Source organism: Camelina sativa, chromosome 5, assembly GCF_030686135.1.
Source record: "Camelina sativa cultivar CO46 ecotype springtype chromosome 5, ASM3068613v1".
NCBI classification, from domain to species: domain Eukaryota; kingdom Viridiplantae; phylum Streptophyta; class Magnoliopsida; order Brassicales; family Brassicaceae; genus Camelina; species Camelina sativa.
In genome coordinates this window covers 4,103,674-4,124,001 of record NC_141884.1, presented here as the reverse complement: position 1 = coordinate 4,124,001, position 20,328 = coordinate 4,103,674, and the positions used below count along the sequence as shown (strand labels likewise).

General features: G+C 35.4%; 6 protein-coding genes across 9 annotated transcripts; all 6 read left to right on the top strand.

Annotated features, from left to right (window-relative positions):
* The first annotated feature begins 2,021 nt into the window (after nt 1–2,021).
* LOC104785408 (uncharacterized) lies at nt 2,022–4,195 on the top strand. Its single transcript, XM_010510614.2, has 4 exons — nt 2,022–2,406; nt 2,515–2,795; nt 3,465–3,697; nt 3,890–4,195. Exons 1-3 carry the CDS (start codon nt 2,127–2,129, stop codon nt 3,528–3,530), a joined length of 627 nt encoding a protein of 208 aa, XP_010508916.1. The 5' UTR covers nt 2,022–2,126; the 3' UTR covers nt 3,531–3,697; nt 3,890–4,195.
* Nucleotides 4,196–5,010: 815 nt separating this feature from the next.
* On the top strand, nt 5,011–6,588 carry LOC104785407 (chlorophyll a-b binding protein CP29.3, chloroplastic). The gene is made up of 2 exons (XM_010510613.3): nt 5,011–5,867; nt 6,053–6,588. The coding sequence occupies exons 1-2, from the start codon at nt 5,274–5,276 to the stop codon at nt 6,368–6,370; spliced, it is 912 nt and encodes a 303-aa protein (XP_010508915.1). The 5' UTR covers nt 5,011–5,273; the 3' UTR covers nt 6,371–6,588.
* A 690-nt stretch (nt 6,589–7,278) lies between these two features.
* On the top strand, nt 7,279–9,031 carry LOC104785406 (protein yippee-like). Of its 3 annotated transcripts, XM_010510612.3 has the most exons (5): nt 7,279–7,670; nt 8,222–8,265; nt 8,366–8,474; nt 8,576–8,631; nt 8,708–9,031. In XM_010510612.3, the coding sequence occupies exons 1-5, from the start codon at nt 7,575–7,577 to the stop codon at nt 8,793–8,795; spliced, it is 393 nt and encodes a 130-aa protein (XP_010508914.1). In that variant the 5' UTR covers nt 7,279–7,574; the 3' UTR covers nt 8,796–9,031. The 3 variants fall into 3 exon arrangements, with proteins under 3 accessions (XP_010508914.1, XP_087308123.1, XP_087308122.1); XM_087451997.1 differs by lacking the exon at nt 8,366–8,474; XM_087451996.1 differs by lacking the exons at nt 8,222–8,265; nt 8,366–8,474 and having other exon boundaries at nt 7,409–7,670.
* A 605-nt stretch (nt 9,032–9,636) lies between these two features.
* LOC104785405 (uncharacterized) lies at nt 9,637–10,484 on the top strand. Its single transcript, XM_010510611.3, has 2 exons — nt 9,637–9,870; nt 10,000–10,484. Exons 1-2 carry the CDS (start codon nt 9,690–9,692, stop codon nt 10,326–10,328), a joined length of 510 nt encoding a protein of 169 aa, XP_010508913.1. The 5' UTR covers nt 9,637–9,689; the 3' UTR covers nt 10,329–10,484.
* Nucleotides 10,485–11,060: 576 nt separating this feature from the next.
* Nucleotides 11,061–14,195, top strand: LOC104785404 (phosphoinositide phospholipase C 6-like). The gene is made up of 9 exons (XM_010510609.2): nt 11,061–11,798; nt 11,890–12,086; nt 12,180–12,315; nt 12,395–12,646; nt 12,721–12,920; nt 12,999–13,116; nt 13,234–13,386; nt 13,482–13,568; nt 13,661–14,195. The coding sequence occupies exons 1-9, from the start codon at nt 11,391–11,393 to the stop codon at nt 13,952–13,954; spliced, it is 1,845 nt and encodes a 614-aa protein (XP_010508911.1). The 5' UTR covers nt 11,061–11,390; the 3' UTR covers nt 13,955–14,195.
* Nucleotides 14,196–15,049: 854 nt separating this feature from the next.
* LOC147943252 (uncharacterized) lies at nt 15,050–18,765 on the top strand. Of its 2 annotated transcripts, none has more exons than XM_087452754.1 (2): nt 15,050–15,070; nt 17,659–18,765. In XM_087452754.1, the coding sequence occupies exons 1-2, from the start codon at nt 15,050–15,052 to the stop codon at nt 18,763–18,765; spliced, it is 1,128 nt and encodes a 375-aa protein (XP_087308880.1). The 2 variants fall into 2 exon arrangements, with proteins under 2 accessions (XP_087308880.1, XP_087308879.1); XM_087452753.1 differs by lacking the exon at nt 15,050–15,070 and adding an exon at nt 15,738–15,761 and having other exon boundaries at nt 17,548–18,765.
* The last annotated feature ends 1,563 nt before the right edge of the window (nt 18,766–20,328 follow it).

Here is a 20,328-nt window from a genome sequence, read left to right as displayed (position 1 = left end):
TACACTTCAGTGAATCTACACTTACATTTGCATTCCTATAAATTAGAGATAGAGAAAAAAGTGGAGAGTTATGAATCTCTCCGATAATAGTTTTCAAGGAAGTTTGCCATCTTCGCTTGGTAACATGGAAAGAATTGAATTCCATTGGAAACTACCGAGAAGTTTATACAGGAGATGTTATTCATTGTATATTTTGAAGATGTCACAGAACTATTTAAATGGAGAGATTTTCCAAGAATCAACCAGCTTTACTAATTTAAGTATCCTGTATATGAATAACAATCTGTTTACAAGAAAGATTGGAGAAGATTTGTTAAGCTTGATCAAATTATTTGTGCTTGACATTTCGAACAACCGTTTCTTAGGTGTTATTCCGAAGTTGTCAGAGAATGTTGCTACGCTTGATATGAGAAACAATCAGTTCTTTGGGAATATTCCGCTGTAGAAAGACACTACATCGTAGTAGTCATGCTCTATCATATACTGCATAGTCTAAATGAAAGCTTCAATTTCTTACAATGCGTCTATATCTTATCTTCAGATTTGGAAGCATTAGAAAAGAAAACGTTTAAGATCTCAATACGTAAAATACTTCTAAAAATATTGGATTCATCAATAGTTCACTGTTCGTTTTAAAAAAAAAATGTACAATGAAACAAAGTATAAAAATAATCGCTTTAGTACACGTTAGGTTAATAAAATAAACGGGCATATGCATGTGGTCACATGGCTTAAGTCGGTGGGTTCCTTCATTCCCGTATGTGTTTGTGTTTAACGAGTCTCGGTTCATTTTCTTCGGCGGGATAGGGATGGGTCTAAAATACAATAATTTACTAGTAACGATTTATATACATTGTGATGACTTTAACGTTAACCATATGATCTATATACATTGTGATGACTTTCAAAAACTCAACTCTATTTCATTATATGTAAACGAAAATCAAGAAATTAAAAATAGAATGTTCCAATTATTGAGATTTGTATATATATATGCTTCACGCTATTTAGGTTTTACCGTTATTATCATACGGAAGCTGAAAAATCTGAAAACTCCGAACACTATTTTGGTTTTAATTTAATTACAAGTCATAGTCAGCTCTCTCGATGATACGCCAGTCAAAGGACTCCAAGACCAGGAAGTTTCTCTCAACAATATTTTCTAGATTGCTTCACTTTAGAAAGGGGCAAAAAAACAAACTAACGGCTACAACTCTTTTTATTTATTTTTTTATTTTTTTGGCAAACGGCTACAACTCTTATATTCATCAAAACTTTCAAGCTATTCACCAAAAAAAAATAATATATATATATATATATATATATCAAAACTTTCAAGTTTGAGAAATGTAAATTTCGAGTATAATGTATTTATATGTAAATGTAGATTAATTATAATAGATCAACATCGATCGTCCGTCATCATCTTATATTGCCTCGTGGACCTTCTAGTAAATTATGCTTTGTATTAAAAAATTAAGGTTTATCAAACTTAACTAAATATTCAATATTAGTGACATTTAAAAATCAGCATCCTGAATCAATAATCCCATATTCATCCAAACTAAACTGTCGTACTAAATATAATAATTATTATATAAGTTTTTAAAATATGTAAATTAACTATCATGGATCAACATTTTCAATTCATCTCACGATCTTTTAAAAATTAGTAAAATTTCATTTACATATAGTAAAAAGAAATTCAAGGACAAGAACATAATTAAAAAAAAATATATATATATATATATATAATCATTATTGGATTTGTTTGGTAAATTATCTTTCTATATTTTTTTACCACCTGGATTTCTATATATAATCATAATATATTATGTTCAAATACTATAACATAATAATTATGATTATATATAGAAATCCAGGGGGGTAAAAACAAATACAGAAAGATAATTTACCAAACGAATCCAATAATTCTATATTTAATAAAATATTCCAAAAGTCCAACGAGAAAAATCATTATTATTATTTTATTTATAAATTAATCCCCTTGAGTATTTATCTTCGCATCATCGTCCTCGTTCTCGTCGTCCTTCTTAAAAACCCTCTCAAGTCTCAAAGGTCTCCTTCTCTTTTAAAACAAATCATCTCTCTGTAAATTTGATTCAATGGGTTTTAGCAAAGAAGAGATTAGTAAAAGCAGAAAGCTTTGGTCATCTCTATGGAGAGGAATCAAAACTGTATTCGTTTTATTCACAATGTTCCTCTCTTTTCTCCTCGTCTCTGCTCCTATCTTTCTCGCCATCGCCGATGCTCTCCTCCCTTCCGCTCTCCTCCACCGTCTCTCTTCTCCGGCTAACCTCTCTTCTCATCTCACCAACTACGATTTCCGTCACTCTCTCATCGATATTCCCTTAATCTCAATCATTAGATCCGCCGTTATACTCTGTGAGTACCAAAAAAAATTCATACTTTACAAAAAAAACAGAGCAATTACTCTGTTTTTGAAGAAATCGAAAAACTCATTCCTTTAGTTTGATTTTAACGTGTAAACAGGTGTGTATGGACTCTGTGACGGACCAAAACTGTCTAGAGGACCGTATCTGACGATAACAATGATATGCTCAGTCTCATCTCTAATCTACGTTTCGTTAAAAGCGGCGTTTGTGTTCGGCGAGCCACAAATCGGAGACGGCGGAGGAAGTTACTTCAGAGCGGCGGAAGTAGCTTTGTTCCTCTGCTCCTCTGTTTTAGCAATAGGTCACATCGTTGTAGCGTATCGAACTAGCTGTAGAGAAAGAAAAAAGCTTCTCGTCTTCAAAATCGACATTGAAGCTGTAAGTTCACTTCTTCTTCTTCTTCCCTTTGTTAATTCCGCCGTTACATAAAATTTATTATTTACTAATTTTGATTGATTGATTACATTAATAGATAGGGCCAATAATACCAAGTTGCATTATTATTATTATTTTTTTTCAAATCTAGGACGAATATTAGATTTTATATTTTTTCTTTTTACGCTAAGATATCGTAATCAGACTCGGTCAGAGATAGCATGTGAATGTAATTGTCAATGTTGAATATTTTACATATTGTCATATTTGGTCCTTTTGTGATTCTAGAAACTCGATGAGATTTGTCTTTCCTACTTGTTTGGTTAGGGAATACTCTATTTTGGGTAGAAAGCTTTGGGATGAAAGTAAACAAAATTGAAGTTGAGTTAAAGACTTTTCTTATATACTTACTAGTTTATAGGTTTAGAATCTCATGTGGAAACCGTGTGTAACCTAATTTTCTTCGTCTTTATTCATTTATAATATTAACATATTTAATTATAAAAATCCGACAGAACACGTCACGCCTCACGCATGCTTCATGATTTTGTTGTCATCGAGACAAATCTATCATCCTCTTTTTAGTTTATAGTTATTGATAATATAATATTATCCAATGGGAAAACTAATACAGTAGGGTTTATGTGTGTTTTGATTGATCCGTTTTTTCAGGTTTCGGCTTGTAAAAACGTGTACCCGAGATATCAAAAGATCCTACAACAAGAGAGACTCAAATAGAGACGTATTTTTTTTTCAGGAGAATCACTAATACTTGTAAATATGTATACGCACACACATACGTCAACATGTAAATATAGTTATTAAGAATACGACGTATAAAATGTAGCTTCTTCGTTTGCCTTTCGGCGTTGACCCATCAACGATCCTTCGCTTTTAAGTTTCAGGTAACCAAACCTAAATCTTATCCTCTTCTACTTTTCTTGCGTACGTAGTAGTATATGTATTTTCTTTTATTGAATAAAATTTGATTTCTATAAGTGTGTGTTTGTTAGTATTATTTAATTGGGAAGTGATATAATGGACGAACCAAAGTTAGTACCCTTTTTGCTGATAAAGTTTGTTTATTTGGTTAACAGAAGGATCCAAAGCGGAAGGAACAAATCAGGAATGAAGATTATATATAACCTATGCTTTGTTTGTATTTGAGACAACTCATATGAATTGGCAGTTGTTAGCTTTAACTTTTAACATTGGATTAGTTAGGGCGATTTGTAAATAATCCAAGAGTACATCAATGACAAAAGAAGCCTAAGGCATCTTTTTTGTTTTTGTCTCTCCGTTTTATATACATGTTTATGTATGTGCTTTTATTATTGGTTTTGATATATGTGTGTAACTGTAAGCATAAATAAAGCACATAGTATGTGATCTGTCCGCGTGAATTTCTTTATACGTCACCAAAAAAGTTTATATACGAATCGTAAAGCAACCTTTTTACGATCATTATCTTTTAACTTACATTCTAGATATTTGGATTAATCAAAGATATCTCAGTTTTACTTAATAATCAAATTAGAAAGTCTTTGTGGAATTCGTATGAATTTTTCACTGAATTTTTCTAGAATGGCGAAAACTTCTAATTTTTCTCAAGCAAAACTTCAAGTCCTCCTCAAGTTCAGTTTTCTTTATCTTATCGTATGTCTAATTTTTTTATTGCAAACTCTAACGTTCTACGTTATCGTGTTTATAAGTTATAACTTTAGACTGTGGGAATGTCTATAACAAAACCTTACCAAGCATAAGGAGAAATAGACCCTAATTCGGTTTGATTACTATAACCAAACACCGATTTAAAATCTGAGCGGCATTCTAGTTTCAGTTAGCCAGTTCTACCTATATAGTTTGATTATAAAAAACCTTTGGAATTGAAATGTGTGAAAATGGAAGAACTCAAACCGAAACCAATCTGTATTATGAAAATCATTCAAATTAAGACATTCTATTCTATATGATAAAACACACCAAAACCAAAGTATTGGCCTAAATACATTATACCAAAGCTAAAGTTATATTACCAAACTAATTGTCTGACTACTAGACAAAATTTGGAAAAACACGATATAAGAGATATTTTGAAGTTTCGGTGTAATGGGCTACTATAAACGGGCTTTATGGGGACAGAACTTTTAACTGGGACCAAAGTCTTTTCTATATTGTGAAATCGACAAAAGAAATCCTAAAAACCAAAAGAAAACAAAAGAAAGAAAATACCTTAAATACAGACACCAACCATAAGGACGAAAGAGAGAGTGCAACGTCATTAAAAAGTAGCGACACCACAAAAGAAAAAGAGGGTAAAGAGAGAGACCAATCACAGGAGATAACGCTGAGATAAGGCTTCTTACATTTACCATCACATATAAACATAACGTCATTATTATTCCAAAAAAAAAAAAAAAAAAACTATATGTTATTATAACATTGGAATCATCAGTCTCTAGTCTCACACCAAACTCAAATATGGCTACTACCACTGCAGCAGCAGCCTCAGGTATCTTTGGGATCCGGATTCAAGATCCTAGACCTGGAACCGGTAGGGTCCAAGCCCGGTTTGGGGGGTTTAATCCTTTCGGAAAAAAGGAACCAGCTGCTCCACCGCCAAAGAAGTCAAAGCAGGTCAAAGACGGGTTTGGGGGGTTTAGTTTCGGGAAAAAGAAACCTGCTCCACCGCCAAAGAAGTCAAAGCAGGTCCAAGACGACGGAGACAGACTAGTCTGGTTCCCTGGCGCAAACCCGCCTGAATGGTTGGACGGATCGATGATCGGAGACCGTGGTTTCGACCCTTTCGGTTTAGGTAAACCGGCTGAGTATCTTCAGTTCGATTTCGACGAGCTTGACCAAAACCTTGCCAAGAACGTGGCCGGTGACGTCATCGGTGTCATCCGAGAATCGTCGGAGATCAACCCGACGCCGTTTCAACCGTACACTGAAGTCTTTGGGATCCAACGGTTCAGAGAATGTGAGCTGATCCATGGAAGGTGGGCCATGCTTGGTACTCTTGGCGCCCTCGCCGTCGAGGGTCTCACCGGAATCGCATGGCAAGACGCCGGAAAGGTACACTCATAATAGTCGTCACTAATATAGCTTCCACGTGGACAATCGTGCGTCATTAAAATTAAATTTTGTTAGATAAAATAAAAAGTAAAATATGAGGTATAGGTGGAAACATGCATGCAGTGTTATTATTATGAATCTCGGTTCGGTATTGGATTGATGCGTTTCGGTTTGGTTCGTCTTAGGTTGAATTGGTGGAAGGGTCGTCGTATTTAGGACAGCCATTGCCGTTCTCGTTGACGACGTTGATATGGATAGAAGTGTTAGTGGTCGGGTACATCGAGTTCCAACGTAACGCTGAGCTGGAACCGGAGAAACGGATTTACCCGGGTGGGTATTTTGACCCGCTGGGACTCGCGTCTGACCCAGAGAAGGCGGATACATTGAAGCTAGCGGAGATAAAACACTCTCGTCTCGCTATGGTCGCATTTCTCATATTTGCTCTTCAGGCGGCCTTTACAGGCAAAGGTCCCATCAGCTTCCTTGCCACCTTTAGCAGTTAAGTTATGAGCCTTTCTATCTTTATTTTATCTTAAAAAAAACAATCTTTTACTTTTAAAACTGTATTATGTATGTTATATCAGAGGTCGTTTATTTGTTTGGTGTTGTTGGAACTGGTTTATCGTATGTTTAAAGCCGCTATATGTTGATCTTGCGTGTAAAGCAGGCTTCGTTGAGGTTAAACTTCGTTGCAATTACAATCACATATTATTCTCTTTAATACTTGTTTGATGTGATGATACTAATCATTATTTTGCAAAGTGGATAGTAAGTACTTTGTCAAAACCAAACTTATGTAATATATTGGACGATGTTGTTAAAACAAATCAAAATCTAATGAAGTCATCATATATAACATATTGCATATCTTATCCATCATTCATTTTGATTGAACCCACAAAAGACCCAATGGTGTAACTTGTGAGAGCAACCTTGTTGGGCTAGAGGGTAGCTAGTTGGCCTAACACGGAATTAATATCTAGGCATTTTTAAAAGATTATCATACCAAAACTCGATTTACTTGACCATCCAAATAATGGCTTGACTTGATTTTTTTGCCTTTACAATAAACAAACTCCTTGTCGTATTCTTAAAGATAATACGATAGACTGTATAATTTGTGTTGTTGGTAAAGATAAGATATGACATCGGAGCCAAAAAGAAAAGCAAAGATATCATATATATTTTTCTTGATTATTAAATAATAGAAGGGAGAAAACTATTGTTAAGTAAGGAATCATACGCTTATTATATGACATCCCGTTTAAATTTTGCATGATTACTCATAATATACATGTACATTAGTATTTGTTACTTTTATAACACATGAAGAAAATTACAATTTCAAGAAAATCTTGAAATGAATAGACAAAAAAAAGGTATAAAGAAAGTGTAAAGAAAGCAATATAATATACATGAATATAGAAAATGCGATTGGTGAAGAGTACACGTTGTCCAACTTTTCTGGGCTGAGGAAGAAAAAAAAAAAAAGTGAATAATTGAGAAAAGACGTTATACCTTCCCCATCCACATTATTTTTCATTTTCTTAACTGCAGAACAAACACCAAATTCAACCCAATCAAGTTTTGATTCGTGTCTATACAGGAAAGAGTCTAAATTGTTCTGTCCCGGATTCTTTTTTTTGTTTTTCTTGAAAAGATCGAAAACTCTGTTCAGCAGATTTTAAGTTCTTGATTTGATTCAAGATGGGGAGGTTGTTTGTTGTGAATCTTGAAGGGAAGATCTATAGCTGCAAACACTGTAAGACCCATCTTGCTACTTATGAAGACATTATCTCCAAGGTTTTTGTCTCTTTTCTTGTCCCTTCTCTCAGTTCTTTGACTTTTGTTTGTGGAGATGATTTATTATGCTTTTGTGATTAATCTGTTTTCTTTTGTTGTTGTTGTTCTTCTGCATGCTTATCAAATTTGAGTGAATTATATAATGATAGATAGTTCTCTAGAAGAGATGTTGGTGGTGTGTTGATAAGCTTTAGTCATGAGAAATACTCGATTCTTCTTTAATGGGATCATGCTATTTAAGAACATTTGTAATTTTGAAAGCTTAGATAACTTTCAGAATTTTGAACTTTGAGTTACTACATTGTTGAAGTTATGGTTTAATTTTCCTATTAATTAAGCAGAGAATGACTTCATTGGTTGTAAAATTCAAATTATAGTTGTGAACGTTGAGCTCCCCTTGAGCTGATGATCTAATCATCTGAAAAACTGATTTGATCGTTTTTTATTCTCCTTGTGGTCTAAGATGGGGTTATCTTTATGCTTCTTGAGAATAACAGAGATTTGAAGTACTGAGCATTCCCTGATTAGTTGTTTCTATGTTTCTTGTTCAGTCTTTTCACTGCAAGAATGGGAAAGCTTATCTCTTCAATAAGGTGTAAGTGTTTCTTATTTCTAAGGCACCTCATGATGATGATCATCATCCAATACTTCTTGAATTGGGATGTGTTTTCTGATGATGATTTGATCTGGTTTAGTGCCAATGTTTCAATGGGAGAGACTGAAGAAAGACTAATGATCACTGGAAAACATACTGTGGCTGACATTTACTGTGTATCTTGTGGATCAATCGTTGGCTGGAGATATGTAAGCTAGACAGATATCAACTATTCTAATAAGAACCTATCCGTGTTCGAATTCTTCGGGTGGTTTTAACCTTTTTTAACTTTTGTGTTCTGTTTTACCAGGAGACTGCTCATGAGAAGAATCAAAAGTACAAAGAAGGAAAATCTGTTCTTGAAAGGTTATATATCCAACATATCAGGACTTGAGTAACAAAGAACACCGGGTTTTGATTTATGAAATTGTTGTCCTGACAGATTTAAGATATCGGGTCCTGATGGGAGCAACTATTGGGTGAGTAGCCATGGAAGGCATATTGGTGGAAGTGATGCAGATGATGCTTGAAACCATCTCTCTATATTCCCTGATTTGACATTTGGTGTAAATGTAAATTCTTCAACCGCCAACCCAAAAAAATTGTTGTAATAAGACTAACAAAAACCTCCTTCTCTTACATTATTTACTTCTCAGTAAATAAAATTTGACTCTTGTGTAATGAAATGATTTATTCTCATGGTTTCCTGTGAAACCATTTTAAACCTTAATACTTCATATTACAATAAAGCTTATTATATACATCATCTAAATTTTGTATCATGTGTTTTACTAAACAAAAAAATGAGGTATATAGGCTTTGGATGGTAAGATTCACATTTCCTTTGGAAATAATTAGTATAGAGTATTCATTAAGTTAGCACTTGACATTTTTTTTCTTTCACTTTTCTCAGTCAACGCAAAGATTTGAAAGTCAACAGTCTTTCTCCATTTGGACCAAATGATGTTTTGGTTGGAACTGTACGGAATCTGGGTCGAGTTACCGATTTAGTACCATCAAAATGCATCGAATAGTCAGACAGAACTCGGAAAGCTAAACGGGTCGTAAAAAGATGTCAAATGCTAAAATTTTGAAGGCCTATATATATAAAAGGTGAGAAAATGTGGTTTTGGTCAACAAATCCTTTAACCAATGGTGGCTTAGTGCTTACTGACCAAACCCACAAAAGTCAATTTGATCAGTCTTCTTTGTGATGTTAGGCTTGGCTTGTTTCTTCTTTTCCTGCTAACTACTACACTTTTTTTCTTTCTCTAAGTGTAGTTAGCTGAGATAACACATTGAGATTAAAATAAAGAATAGTCGAATGGAGTTGGACCAGTTGACCATTTGCTCTCCTTAAATCCATCATCTTCACACACATCAATTAGTAAAGAAAAGTACCATCATATTGTGATATTTTAAACATGGAAAGCTTCTTCATCCTCCGTTGCTTCTTGCTATTCTTCTTCTTCTTTAACGGAGCACTCGCAGCTGGAGGCAAGTTATGGAGCATAAGGGAGATGTCGGAGATGGCTGGTTATGGGGAACACAAACTCTCCTCAGTAGTTATCACCGGTTCTGTTCTTTGCAACACCCCTGTTTCAGGTATTCTCTGTTAAGATTCCACATCAAAAGTTGGATGTGTTTTGAGTTGGAAGCTCATGAACCTTAACACTCTCTACTCTACGTCCCTACGTCCAAGTCTTATGCTTTTTTGTTTACATGATCTTATAGGTGCAACAGTTGCTATCAAGTGTCATACTGGATTAAAAAAGAGATCAAAATGGGTAAAAGGTGTTACTGATGACTTTGGAGAATTTGTTATCCATCTTCCTTCTCATCTACACGCAATTCCTCAACTCGAAAAGGCATGTTTCGTCAAACCAATACATGTGCCTAAGCACTATCACAGATGCTATCACACTTTCTACAAATCCAATACACACAAAGGCATCAAACTCCTTTCCTCCAAAAATGGCTTCCGTGTCTACACCTCAGGGACGATTAGGCTACATGGACACAGTTCAAAAACATCATCCCAACCTCATAAAACCGACATGTAAACACAAGTTTTAATCAGAACAAACAAAATGAAAAAAACAGATACTCCATCTTGTGTATTTTGTGGTCCTCACTTGTTTAGCTGGCGCTTAAGTCACAGAACCGAGTTGAGTCTCTTTACATTGTTTATCAGTTTCACACAGTGTAATTGCATCTCATACTTATGACCCAAATGAAATGTCAGGAAGCACTGAACAAAACTAAATTTACCATAACCAAACAAAGAGACTAAATTAGGTGAGATAACACCCAAAGAATCGTCCTACATGCATTGCATATTCTGAAAAAATAAAATAATCTAAACAAAATATTACTGCAACGCAACTCGACAAAATTTTATAAGTCAGAGATCCAAGGTCGACGTGATGTAGACGAAGTATGCATGATTTCGTTTCGTTAATTGACGAATTCATAAATAAACATCAAACATAACTACTAAAAAGGCTGATGATCATAATTCATAAAGCATCTATATTATCCATATCAACTAACTGGAAAAAAAAAAAAAAGACAAAGAAAGACTAGAAAATCCAAATGTAATAATACTTTTGGACATATAACAGAATATATAACCTTAGTATTTCTTAGACTAATACAAGTTTAACCTAAAAAGTGTAAAAAAGAAAGGATCTTTACTAAATTAAAGGATAAAGAACCAAGACTAAAAAAGTCTAAAATTAAGAATTACTCTTTTTAGTTATTTAACATATATCTCTTTTTCTTCCCTAAGAAATGAAGAAATGATACGTAATATAAAAAAGAAATTGATTTTTGATTTTAGAAAAAAAAAAAAAAAAAAAAACGAATAGGTAAGAATTAGGAAATTATTCAAAAGAGTCGGAAAAAAAAATCAAAACAGAGGAGACAAACGATCCCGCTTCAAAGCCTCCTCTTTTATAGGAAACTCTCTCTCGTCGTCTTCTTTCTCCTCTCAATCTCTTCTCAATCCCCAAATCTCAGTTCTTCGAATCCCACGAAACAATCAAACAATTCTTGGATTCGAAGACACAGACCCTAATTTTTTTAATAAAAATCGAAACTTTCGATTTTTTTTTTTTCTAACAATGGGGAAGGAGAAGAAAACAGAGTCGTATAACAACGACAGCGGTAGTTACAATTACAAAATGTTCAAATGTTTCAACCGTAAGTTTAAAATCAACGAAGTCACACCCACCGACGACGTCCGCGACGCTTTCTGTCAATTCGCTGTCTCTAATGGCGGAGGAAGCGTCGACGGAGATTCAAGCGACGGAGACGGGTCATCCGGCGTAATGGGCGCAGAGCAACTCTGTTCTTTCCTCGATGATCATCAAGGCGAATCAGGAACAACCGTCGAGGAGGCTCAACGTTTGATCGACGAGGTTATACGACGTAGACACCACGTCACGCGTTTCACCCGTCACGGCCTTGATCTCGACGATTTCTTCAATTTCCTCTTCTACGAGGATCTCAACCCTCCCATTACCCCTCACGTAATGATTTAAAAATCAAATCTTTCTCTATGCCCACCAAATAAAAATCGAAACTTTATGTGAATTTGTGTTTGTTTTGATGATGAAACAGGTGCATCAAGACATGACAGCTCCATTGTCACATTACTTTATATACACAGGACACAATTCGTATCTTACAGGGAATCAACTAAGCAGCGATTGTAGCGAAGTCCCTGTCATTAAAGCCTTGCAAAGAGGTGTTCGAGTCATTGAGCTTGATCTTTGGCCTAACTCTACTGGAACAGATATCAATGTCCTTCACGGAAGGTATATTAAGCCTTGTTCTTCTTTGTTCTTGTTCTGTCTCTTTATTTAAACAAAAAAACATTTTCAGAAACCGCGGTTTTCTTGATTCTTTAGGACGCTTACAACGCCTGTACCGCTGATCATATGCTTGAAATCGATAAGAGATCACGCGTTTTTTAGCTCGCCTTATCCGGTTATTATCACTTTAGAGGATCATCTTACATCTGATCTTCAAGCCAAAGTTGCTGAGGTAAACATACATATATTGATCTATCTTGTGAATCAATCAGATGTTGTATGAATCTTTTTTTTGGATTTTTGTTTTTTAGATGGCTACGCAGGTTTTTGGGCAGATGTTGTATTACCCTGAATCAGATAGCTTATCGGAGTTTCCTGCTCCTGCTTCACTGCTTCATCGGATAATCATCTCAACCAAACCACCTAAAGAGTATCTTGAATCGAGGAACCCGATTGTTAAACAGAAGGATAATGTATCTCCATCTTCCGAGGACGAAACACCTAGAACAGAGGAGGTTCAGACACTAGAGAGTATTTTGTTTGACCAAGATTGTGAAAGCAAGGTAACAAAAAAGGAAGTTAATTCATATATACATTGTTTGTTGTTTTATAATTTACGTTTTGAGTTTTGAATTAGAGTGATAGTGATCAAGAGGATGACGAAGCTAGTGAAGATCAGAAACCTGCATACAAACGGTTGATCACAATTCATGCCGGGAAACCAAAGGGAGCGGTGAAAGAAGAGATGAAAGCTGTGGTTGATAAAGTGAGACGTTTGAGTTTAAGTGAGCAGGAACTTGACAGGACTTGTTCATCCAATAGTCAGGATGTTGTAAGGTGATATTAATTTATATACCATCCTAAAACCCTTTATACTATGCTTAGGTTGCATCTTGATCTCTTTATGTTTTCTAGGTTTACACAGCGGAATTTGCTTCGGATATACCCAAAAGGGACAAGATTTAACTCCTCCAACTACAAACCGCTTATCGGTTGGACTCATGGAGCACAAATGATTGCATTCAACATGCAGGTAACAATTTATGGATACCTTGACTCTTAAGCCACCTTTGGTGATGGATAGAGCCTTTATACACAAAAAGACTAGAAAGATCTATGTATAACAAATGAAACATTTGGTGATTTATAGGGGTATGGGAAATCTCTGTGGTTGATGCACGGCATGTTTAGAGCCAATGGAGGTTGTGGTTATGTCAAGAAACCTAACTTCTTGATGAAGAAAGGGTTTCACGATGAAGTCTTTGACCCTAGGAAGAAACTCCCTGTGAAAGAAACGTTAAAGGCAAGCCAACAACAACCTCTACATAATACTTTATAAGATGATTTAACATTTTAAGTGTCATTAGCCTTATCTTTTTGCTGCGATTTTTACAACAGGTGAAAGTGTATATGGGAGATGGATGGCGTATGGACTTTAGTCACACTCACTTTGACGCATACTCTCCTCCCGATTTCTACACTAAGGTAATATGAATGTCACATATAGGGACTGTTTTTGTAACAATCTTTAAATTCATCAGAAAGCTTATTAGATTGCTGACTTATGAGCTTTGTAGATGTATCTAGTGGGTGTACCAGCGGATAACGCGAAAAGGAAGACAAAAATAATCGAAGACAACTGGTACCCAATTTGGGATGAGGAATTCAGTTTCCCATTGACCGTTCCAGAGCTTGCATTGCTTAGGATCGAAGTAAGAGAGTATGATATGTCGGAGAAGGATGATTTTGGGGGACAAACATGCTTGCCTGTATCAGAATTAAGACCGGGGATTCGATCTGTGCCTTTGTATGATAAGAAGGGTGAGAAAATGAAATCAGTACGGCTTCTTATGCGTTTCATCTTCGAATGATTTGGCTTAATAGAAATGTGTGTCTCTGAGAAAGGATTTGCACCATTTCAAAAAGGATTTGAGATATTGTATAATGTAGCTTGAATGATCGAATTGATCTTCGCTCTGATATCTCCAAAAATGTATTTACCTACCATATTGAAGAAAATATAATTTATATAGAGGCTATATATTTTTTTCAATATGTAAAATCTAATGTAAGATGATTATCCATACTTGCAATTTTTCAATTTTTTCATAATTGAGATATGCATAACTTTTACTACAGGGGTGAGGATATATCTTTGGAAAAATTAAACTCTATATCCAATTTAATTCCATCTACTTTAAGGAAAAAAAAAAAAATTGTTTTTATAATTCCTAGTACTAAACGAAAAAGGAATGGTGCATGTGGTGGATATATATATACTTTGTAGTATATATATATGATAAGGTTTTGTAAGAATAACACCAATTACATCGTCAAAGAGAGCTTGATCAGGAATGATGGCTGAAAGTGTAACGCCAGACGAATATGAGGCTATGGAAGCATTACTATTACTATGTTATCAAGACCCTGTTTTTGTTTTTTCAGAAGACAAAGATGAGGAAGAAGAATTCGTAAGTGAGGATGAATTGGAAGAGAAAATGTGTAGCCAAACAAAGAAAAAAAAGGATCGTAAGAAGAATAAAACCGTGAAGGAAGACGATTCCGAAGAAACCCTACAGCTTATGCTCCAATGGAAAGCCAATACGCCGGAAAAACCTCCGAGATCGATATTTGTCGGTGATCCAGATGTGGTGGGAGATTGCAGCAAACCGTTTCGGAAGCAGTTGATGGAGAGCGACGTGTGGGACCGTCAATGCAGGCTCCTGTTAGGGAAGGAGCCGGGGAAAACCATGATGGCTGATGTTTTGGGAAAAACAAATAAACTTGGGATTGGTGGGCGTAATGTTGAAGTGTATGGACCTGACGTCAAGAAACATGGTACTCATGATATAGAGTTCAAGATGTGGGGTAAGCGTCAGGACACACCTGTTTTGAAGAGTGCGGGATGGAAGAAGTTCGTGGAGGCATATAATCTCAAGATGCATAGCGATTTTCTTACTATTTGGATGTTTAGACACAAAAGACTCGTCGGATTCTGATGGATCTCCGACGATTCTCAACGCTTCTCTCCTCTTCTCCTTCTCCATAGCACCTGTAACGAATTGGGCTTTCTCTCCTCCTTGTACGTCTCGTCTCGGAAGAAGAACGAAACATCTTTCATTGAGTTGCTCCCACTGAAACATCTCATCCTCGTCGCTTGCTTCTTTGAATTCCAGAGGTAAGACTTTTTAAATCCTTCATCCTTTCCACAATCTCTCTTAGTTGTGTTCTTCTCTTTGTTAGCGATGGATTCCAACTTGTATATTTCAAGTTTTAGTTGAGATTTGGGGAAATAAGTGAGCTTTTAGTGAGCTTTTAGTTTTTGATTTGAGTGGATCTCTCTGTCATGTTGTATATTGGTTCTGTGACTTTACGTACGTTTGTGGTTTTGTGACTTTACGTTTTATGTTGGTTTTGTGAATGAATCTGTTCAATATCTTTTGTGGTTTCTCTATGGGTTTTTTTAGTAGAATGATGTTGTATATAAGAGAGCAAGGGTGAGAGAGCAAAGGTTTTGTAGTCTCTTCTATTGAAATGGGTTGTTAAATTTTTATATGAGCAAAGGTTCTGTAGTCTCGCTATTCTAGTTTTATATGAGCAAAGGTTCTGTTCTAAGGTTTACTTTTTTTTAATCGCAGACACAAGGAGAAAATTATGACATCTATACCAGGCACTGATGTAAGTATCATCTTCTACTTCTCTGCTACTTATGTTTGTGATTTGTGATTTGTGATTTGTGATCTGATTTATTTTGTTTCTGCCCTTGCTTTTTATGGTTCTATCTGCATTCTCTCTTACTAGCTTAGCTGTGTTTGCTTCTGTTTAGTTTGATTAGCTGTTTGCTTTGCTTGTTGTTGAAGTGTCGCTTAGTCTAGTTACTGGCCAAGTAATATGGCTTTGCTTATAAGTACTCGTTTGTTTGCCAAATCTTTTTTTGCTTTATAAGCTGTGTTGATGCCATTGAGAGTGCATAAATCTTCGTTTGCTTTATGAGCTGTGTTGTTTGCTTTATGTGTTTCTAGAATCTAATATGGAGTGATGAACAAACCCGGTTGTACCTTGAACTTCGACTTGAAGAGAATCTAAAAGGCAATATAAGAAAACACATAGTGAATGAAGTAGGGAGACAAACGATTATATCCAAGTTCTATGATACATTTGGAGAGAAGCATACTTGGATAAAATTTAGGAACAAGTTTAATACTTGTAAGAAGCAATACGCATGTTTTAAGAAATTAACTCATAGATTTGGAATGAGCTATCATCCCAATGGGTCCATAGACATGAGTGATGATTGGTGGGATGAGCGTTATAAGGTATATAGCTTCATCTTTAGAATTTGTTTTCTTCTTCTGTGGTCTCTAGTTTATTAAGTATCCTTTTTATTTTAGGAGTGGCCTGGAGCTAGAAAGATAAAGGATAAACCAGTGCCAAACTCTGATTTAATGGAACAAATGTTAGGGTCAATTCATATAACTGGAGCCGAGGGTTGGAGTGCTCAACAGGGTGAAAGCCATTTAGACAACAACATGATGTTAGATGAAGATGAGGCTGCATCTGAATCAAGACAAGAACCTGATGCTCCCGCAGCTTCCAATGCTCCTGCAGCTTCCAATGCTCCCGCAGCTTCCAATGTTCCCTCAGCTTCCAATGCTCCCTCAGCTTCCAATGTACCAAAGTTTACTCGGAAAAGACGTGCAGGACAAGCTGTGGAAGGACAAGCAGTGGCAGATGTGATAAGGGATAGTATTCAATCACGTGATGAGATACTTTCCTACAAGAATCAACTCATGGAGAGTCACCCTGACTATAGTTGTAGTCAGCTTAGGGCTATGAAGGTTTTAAATTCGCTGTCTAGTATAAGAATGTGGTCTCCATTGTTTAAAACAGCTATGAAACATCTCAAGGAAGACGCTACCAACCGTCAAACGTTCATAAGCTTTGAAGATGATGAGAACAAAGTTCTTTACTTGGAGTTTGAGACTGGTGAAAGCAGAGACTGGTGAAAGCAGAGACTGGATAAAGCAAAGACCAGTGGAAGTAGAGAATATGAACATTTGGTGTGTTAGAGAATCTGTTTTTTTTTTTAGTTTGGTGTATGTGTAGTTTGGTGTGTGTGTATGACTTTGATAAGAACATAATCTGTATTTTATCGATAATGATGAAATAAGTGTTCTTGTTTGTTTCTCATATTAAGTGTTCTTGTTTGTTTCTCATATTTGGTCACTTCTCTCTATCTCTCTCTCTATTATCTTTTCATTGACTTTGATAAGAACATAGTCTACATCTGTTGATGGAGTTGAAGCCATACTCTTGCAGGTCTATAGTGCTTACTGCTTACTGCTGTTTTCTTTTGTAGCTGCCAACATTCTTGATAGCTCGTTATTGTATTTCCATTATATGTTCGATCTGGTTTCTTTATGAGATTGGATAAAAACAATTGTTTCTTTTGTTTTTATTGCAGGATATATTTAGACCATCATTTGAGGATGATGACATCGACTTAATATTAGAGGAAGAAGAACATATGTATTCTGCAATACAAGAAGTTTATGGAGTTAATACTCATAGAGAGATGCAAAGGACAGATCGAGGTGGAGGTTGGCGTAGGGTGCAACGGTTTATGTTTGAGTCTGAGAAACAGTGTTTTGATATCCTACGTATGAATCAAGGTACGTTTCTGAGTTTATGTCAGGTGCTATCACAGAAATATAAACTTGAAGAATCATGCCATGTCTATCTTGAAGAGAGTGTAGCAATGTTTATCGAAATGGTGGCACAAGATGTAACAGTCCGAGTCTTAGCTGAACGATATCAGCATTCTCTGGATACAGTAAAAAGAAAGCTAGATGATGTTTTAGGGGTCCTGTTGAAGCTTGCAGCAGATATAGTGAAGCCATCCAGAGGTGAGTTTGCAAAACCTAGTCCTAAGCTAGTAAAAGATGGTAGGTATTGGCCTTTTTTTGAAAACTGCATTGGTGCTTTGGATGGAACTCATATATCTGCACGCCCTCCATCTAATAGTGCAGAAGCATATAGAGGTAGAAAATCTGAGCCAACAATAAATGTTCTAGCGATATGTAACTTCAACATGAGATTTATATTTGCTTATGTTGGAGTTCCTGGTAGAGCACATGACACCAAGGTGTTAACACATTGTGCTACTCATGAACCTTCCTTCCCTCATCCACCAAATGGCAAGTACTATCTAGTAGACTCAGGTTACCCAACTAGAACCGGTTATCTAGGGCCTCATCGTAAAGCTAGGTATCATCTTGATCTGTTTGCAAGGGGAAGACCACCTACTAGCACTAGAGAGCTGTTTAACCGTAGACATTCTAGTTTGCGTTATGTGATAGAAAGAACATTTGGTGTTTGGAAAGCAAAGTGGAGGATTTTAGATAGGAAACATCCTAAGTATGAGCTGAAGAAGTGGATAAAGATTGTGACAGCAACTATGGCACTTCACAACTTTATTCGAGATTCACACTATGAAGACCGTGATTTTGCTTATTGGGAGGTGGTAGATGATTATGAGAATCATGGTGACCAAGCTGTAGAAAATGAAGAAGAAGGTAACATTGAACATACTCCTTACATTCCAACTGGTGATAGAGCAATGGAGACTCTACGTGATGTTATAACTGAAAAGATAGGAAGAGGACGTCAACTTCCGTATTAGCATCACAACAGTTTCAAAAAGACTATAGTACTACATTTCAGATGGGAACTTGTTTGGTTTTGGTTCTTGTTTGGTTTTGATAGGAACTTGTTTGGTTTTGATGGGAACTTGGATCTCATGGCTTATGATGAATTCTGATTGTTGCAGGGGAACCATGTCACTCTTGTCTCAAGGAAGAAGAGTAGAGGTGTCCGTGAACCGTGATTGATCGTTGTGTGTTCTTGTGGTATCATATAACTTATGTAATCGTTTCTAGCCAAAAAGTATCCTAGTTAATACTTCAAAATTATGATTGTTTAAAGGATTACTATAAGATTACCAAAATGTTGATTGTAATAAGGTTTTGTTGGATCATAAGTTAAAGAAATTATTTTTGTGTTATTTTTTGTGTAAGGATATTTAAAAATGTTGAGTGATACTAAGTGATATAATTTTAGAAATGTTAGATCAAAATGATTTTAAATTATATAAAAAAAAGAAATAAGAATATATTTTTAAATTATAAAATTTGATTTCATTTTTGAATGTTTAAAGAATTATTTTTACATATATCAATAGCCAAAACCACTAACATCTTCAACACAAAATAAAGGGGTTTTTGGTCATTTTTCATTTTTTGTATCCAGATACATATACAAATTAACAAAACAAACATAGCTGCATCCAGATACAATTTCTGGATGCATCAACCAAAAACACAAACGAACAGTATCTGGATGCTGCGTCCAGATACAAAATCCAGATTTTGCTTCTAGATCACAAAACGAACAGCATCTTGGATGTTTAGACACAAAAAGACTCGTCGGATTTGCTTCGCTATCGATAGGCATACGTATCCTGTAGATGGTAAGCTGAGTAAAAGAATATCCAAAGCTACCTTCTCGAATTCATAGTATGGTTTTGTGTGCATGTAAGTGTTTTTAGGGTTTTTTTTTTTTTTTTTTTTTTCTTTCTTTTTTTTGTTTGGTGTTTTTAAAAACAAAACAAGGTGTTATAAAAAAAAAACAAGGTGTTATCATTAATAAAGAGAGTTTTCAGGTTCTATAAACACGATATTAATCTATCAAGTTTTCTTTTTCCTTAAGGATAGCAAGATGCCAAGGTGGATTTCACTGCTTTATCACTTTGTTTAATTTCTTGTGACTTGTATTATACGCTACGAGTATTGTGTAGTTTATCCCTCCCTAAACTGATTTTCGCCAAGGTTAAGTGGAGCTAAACTTTAAAGAAACGGATTATATAAGTCCAGCAATCAAATTTTAGAATATATCATGATCCATGTTTAACCCACACGATTCATGTTATCCCAAGTAATTAGAGTTACAAAACAACTTGGTTAAGTTTTGTTGTTATCTCTTTCTCTTTAGTAAATATTTGAGATTTGGTAGAAGGAAAAATGTATTTATTCATAACTCATGAAGGAAACAAAGAGATGATATATATCAAAAAGCAACACATTACAGAAGCAAATTAAAAGCAGTAAAACAGAAATTAAACTAGTACACCCTAACGCTTCCCCTTGGGAGTTTTTTTCCAAGCTTCTGCGTTATGCTGAGAGCCGGC

What these genes read in the sequence shown, in the direction of transcription:
- LOC104785404 (XM_010510609.2), top strand. Translation starts at nt 11,391, where the DNA reads ATGGGGAAGGAGAAGAAAACAGAGTCGTATAACAACGACAGCGGTAGT. An exon ending in ACCCTCCCATTACCCCTCAC is followed by an intron (nt 11,799 to 11,889) that starts GTAATGATTTAA and finishes ATGATGAAACAG; the next exon opens with GTGCATCAAGACATGACAGC. An exon ending in ATCAATGTCCTTCACGGAAG is followed by an intron (nt 12,087 to 12,179) that starts GTATATTAAGCC and finishes TTGATTCTTTAG; the next exon opens with GACGCTTACAACGCCTGTAC.
- LOC104785408 (XM_010510614.2), top strand. Translation starts at nt 2,127, where the DNA reads ATGGGTTTTAGCAAAGAAGAGATTAGTAAAAGCAGAAAGCTTTGGTCA. An exon ending in TAGATCCGCCGTTATACTCT is followed by an intron (nt 2,407 to 2,514) that starts GTGAGTACCAAA and finishes ACGTGTAAACAG; the next exon opens with GTGTGTATGGACTCTGTGAC. An exon ending in TCAAAATCGACATTGAAGCT is followed by an intron (nt 2,796 to 3,464) that starts GTAAGTTCACTT and finishes CCGTTTTTTCAG; the next exon opens with GTTTCGGCTTGTAAAAACGT.
- LOC104785405 (XM_010510611.3), top strand. Translation starts at nt 9,690, where the DNA reads ATGGAAAGCTTCTTCATCCTCCGTTGCTTCTTGCTATTCTTCTTCTTC. An exon ending in TTGCAACACCCCTGTTTCAG is followed by an intron (nt 9,871 to 9,999) that starts GTATTCTCTGTT and finishes ATGATCTTATAG; the next exon opens with GTGCAACAGTTGCTATCAAG.
- LOC147943252 (XM_087452753.1), top strand. Translation starts at nt 15,738, where the DNA reads ATGACATCTATACCAGGCACTGAT. An exon ending in CATCTATACCAGGCACTGAT is followed by an intron (nt 15,762 to 17,547) that starts GTAAGTATCATC and finishes TTTTTATTGCAG; the next exon opens with GATATATTTAGACCATCATT.
- LOC104785407 (XM_010510613.3), top strand. Translation starts at nt 5,274, where the DNA reads ATGGCTACTACCACTGCAGCAGCAGCCTCAGGTATCTTTGGGATCCGG. An exon ending in CATGGCAAGACGCCGGAAAG is followed by an intron (nt 5,868 to 6,052) that starts GTACACTCATAA and finishes GGTTCGTCTTAG; the next exon opens with GTTGAATTGGTGGAAGGGTC.
- LOC104785406 (XM_010510612.3), top strand. Translation starts at nt 7,575, where the DNA reads ATGGGGAGGTTGTTTGTTGTGAATCTTGAAGGGAAGATCTATAGCTGC. An exon ending in ATGAAGACATTATCTCCAAG is followed by an intron (nt 7,671 to 8,221) that starts GTTTTTGTCTCT and finishes TTTCTTGTTCAG; the next exon opens with TCTTTTCACTGCAAGAATGG. An exon ending in CAATCGTTGGCTGGAGATAT is followed by an intron (nt 8,475 to 8,575) that starts GTAAGCTAGACA and finishes CTGTTTTACCAG; the next exon opens with GAGACTGCTCATGAGAAGAA.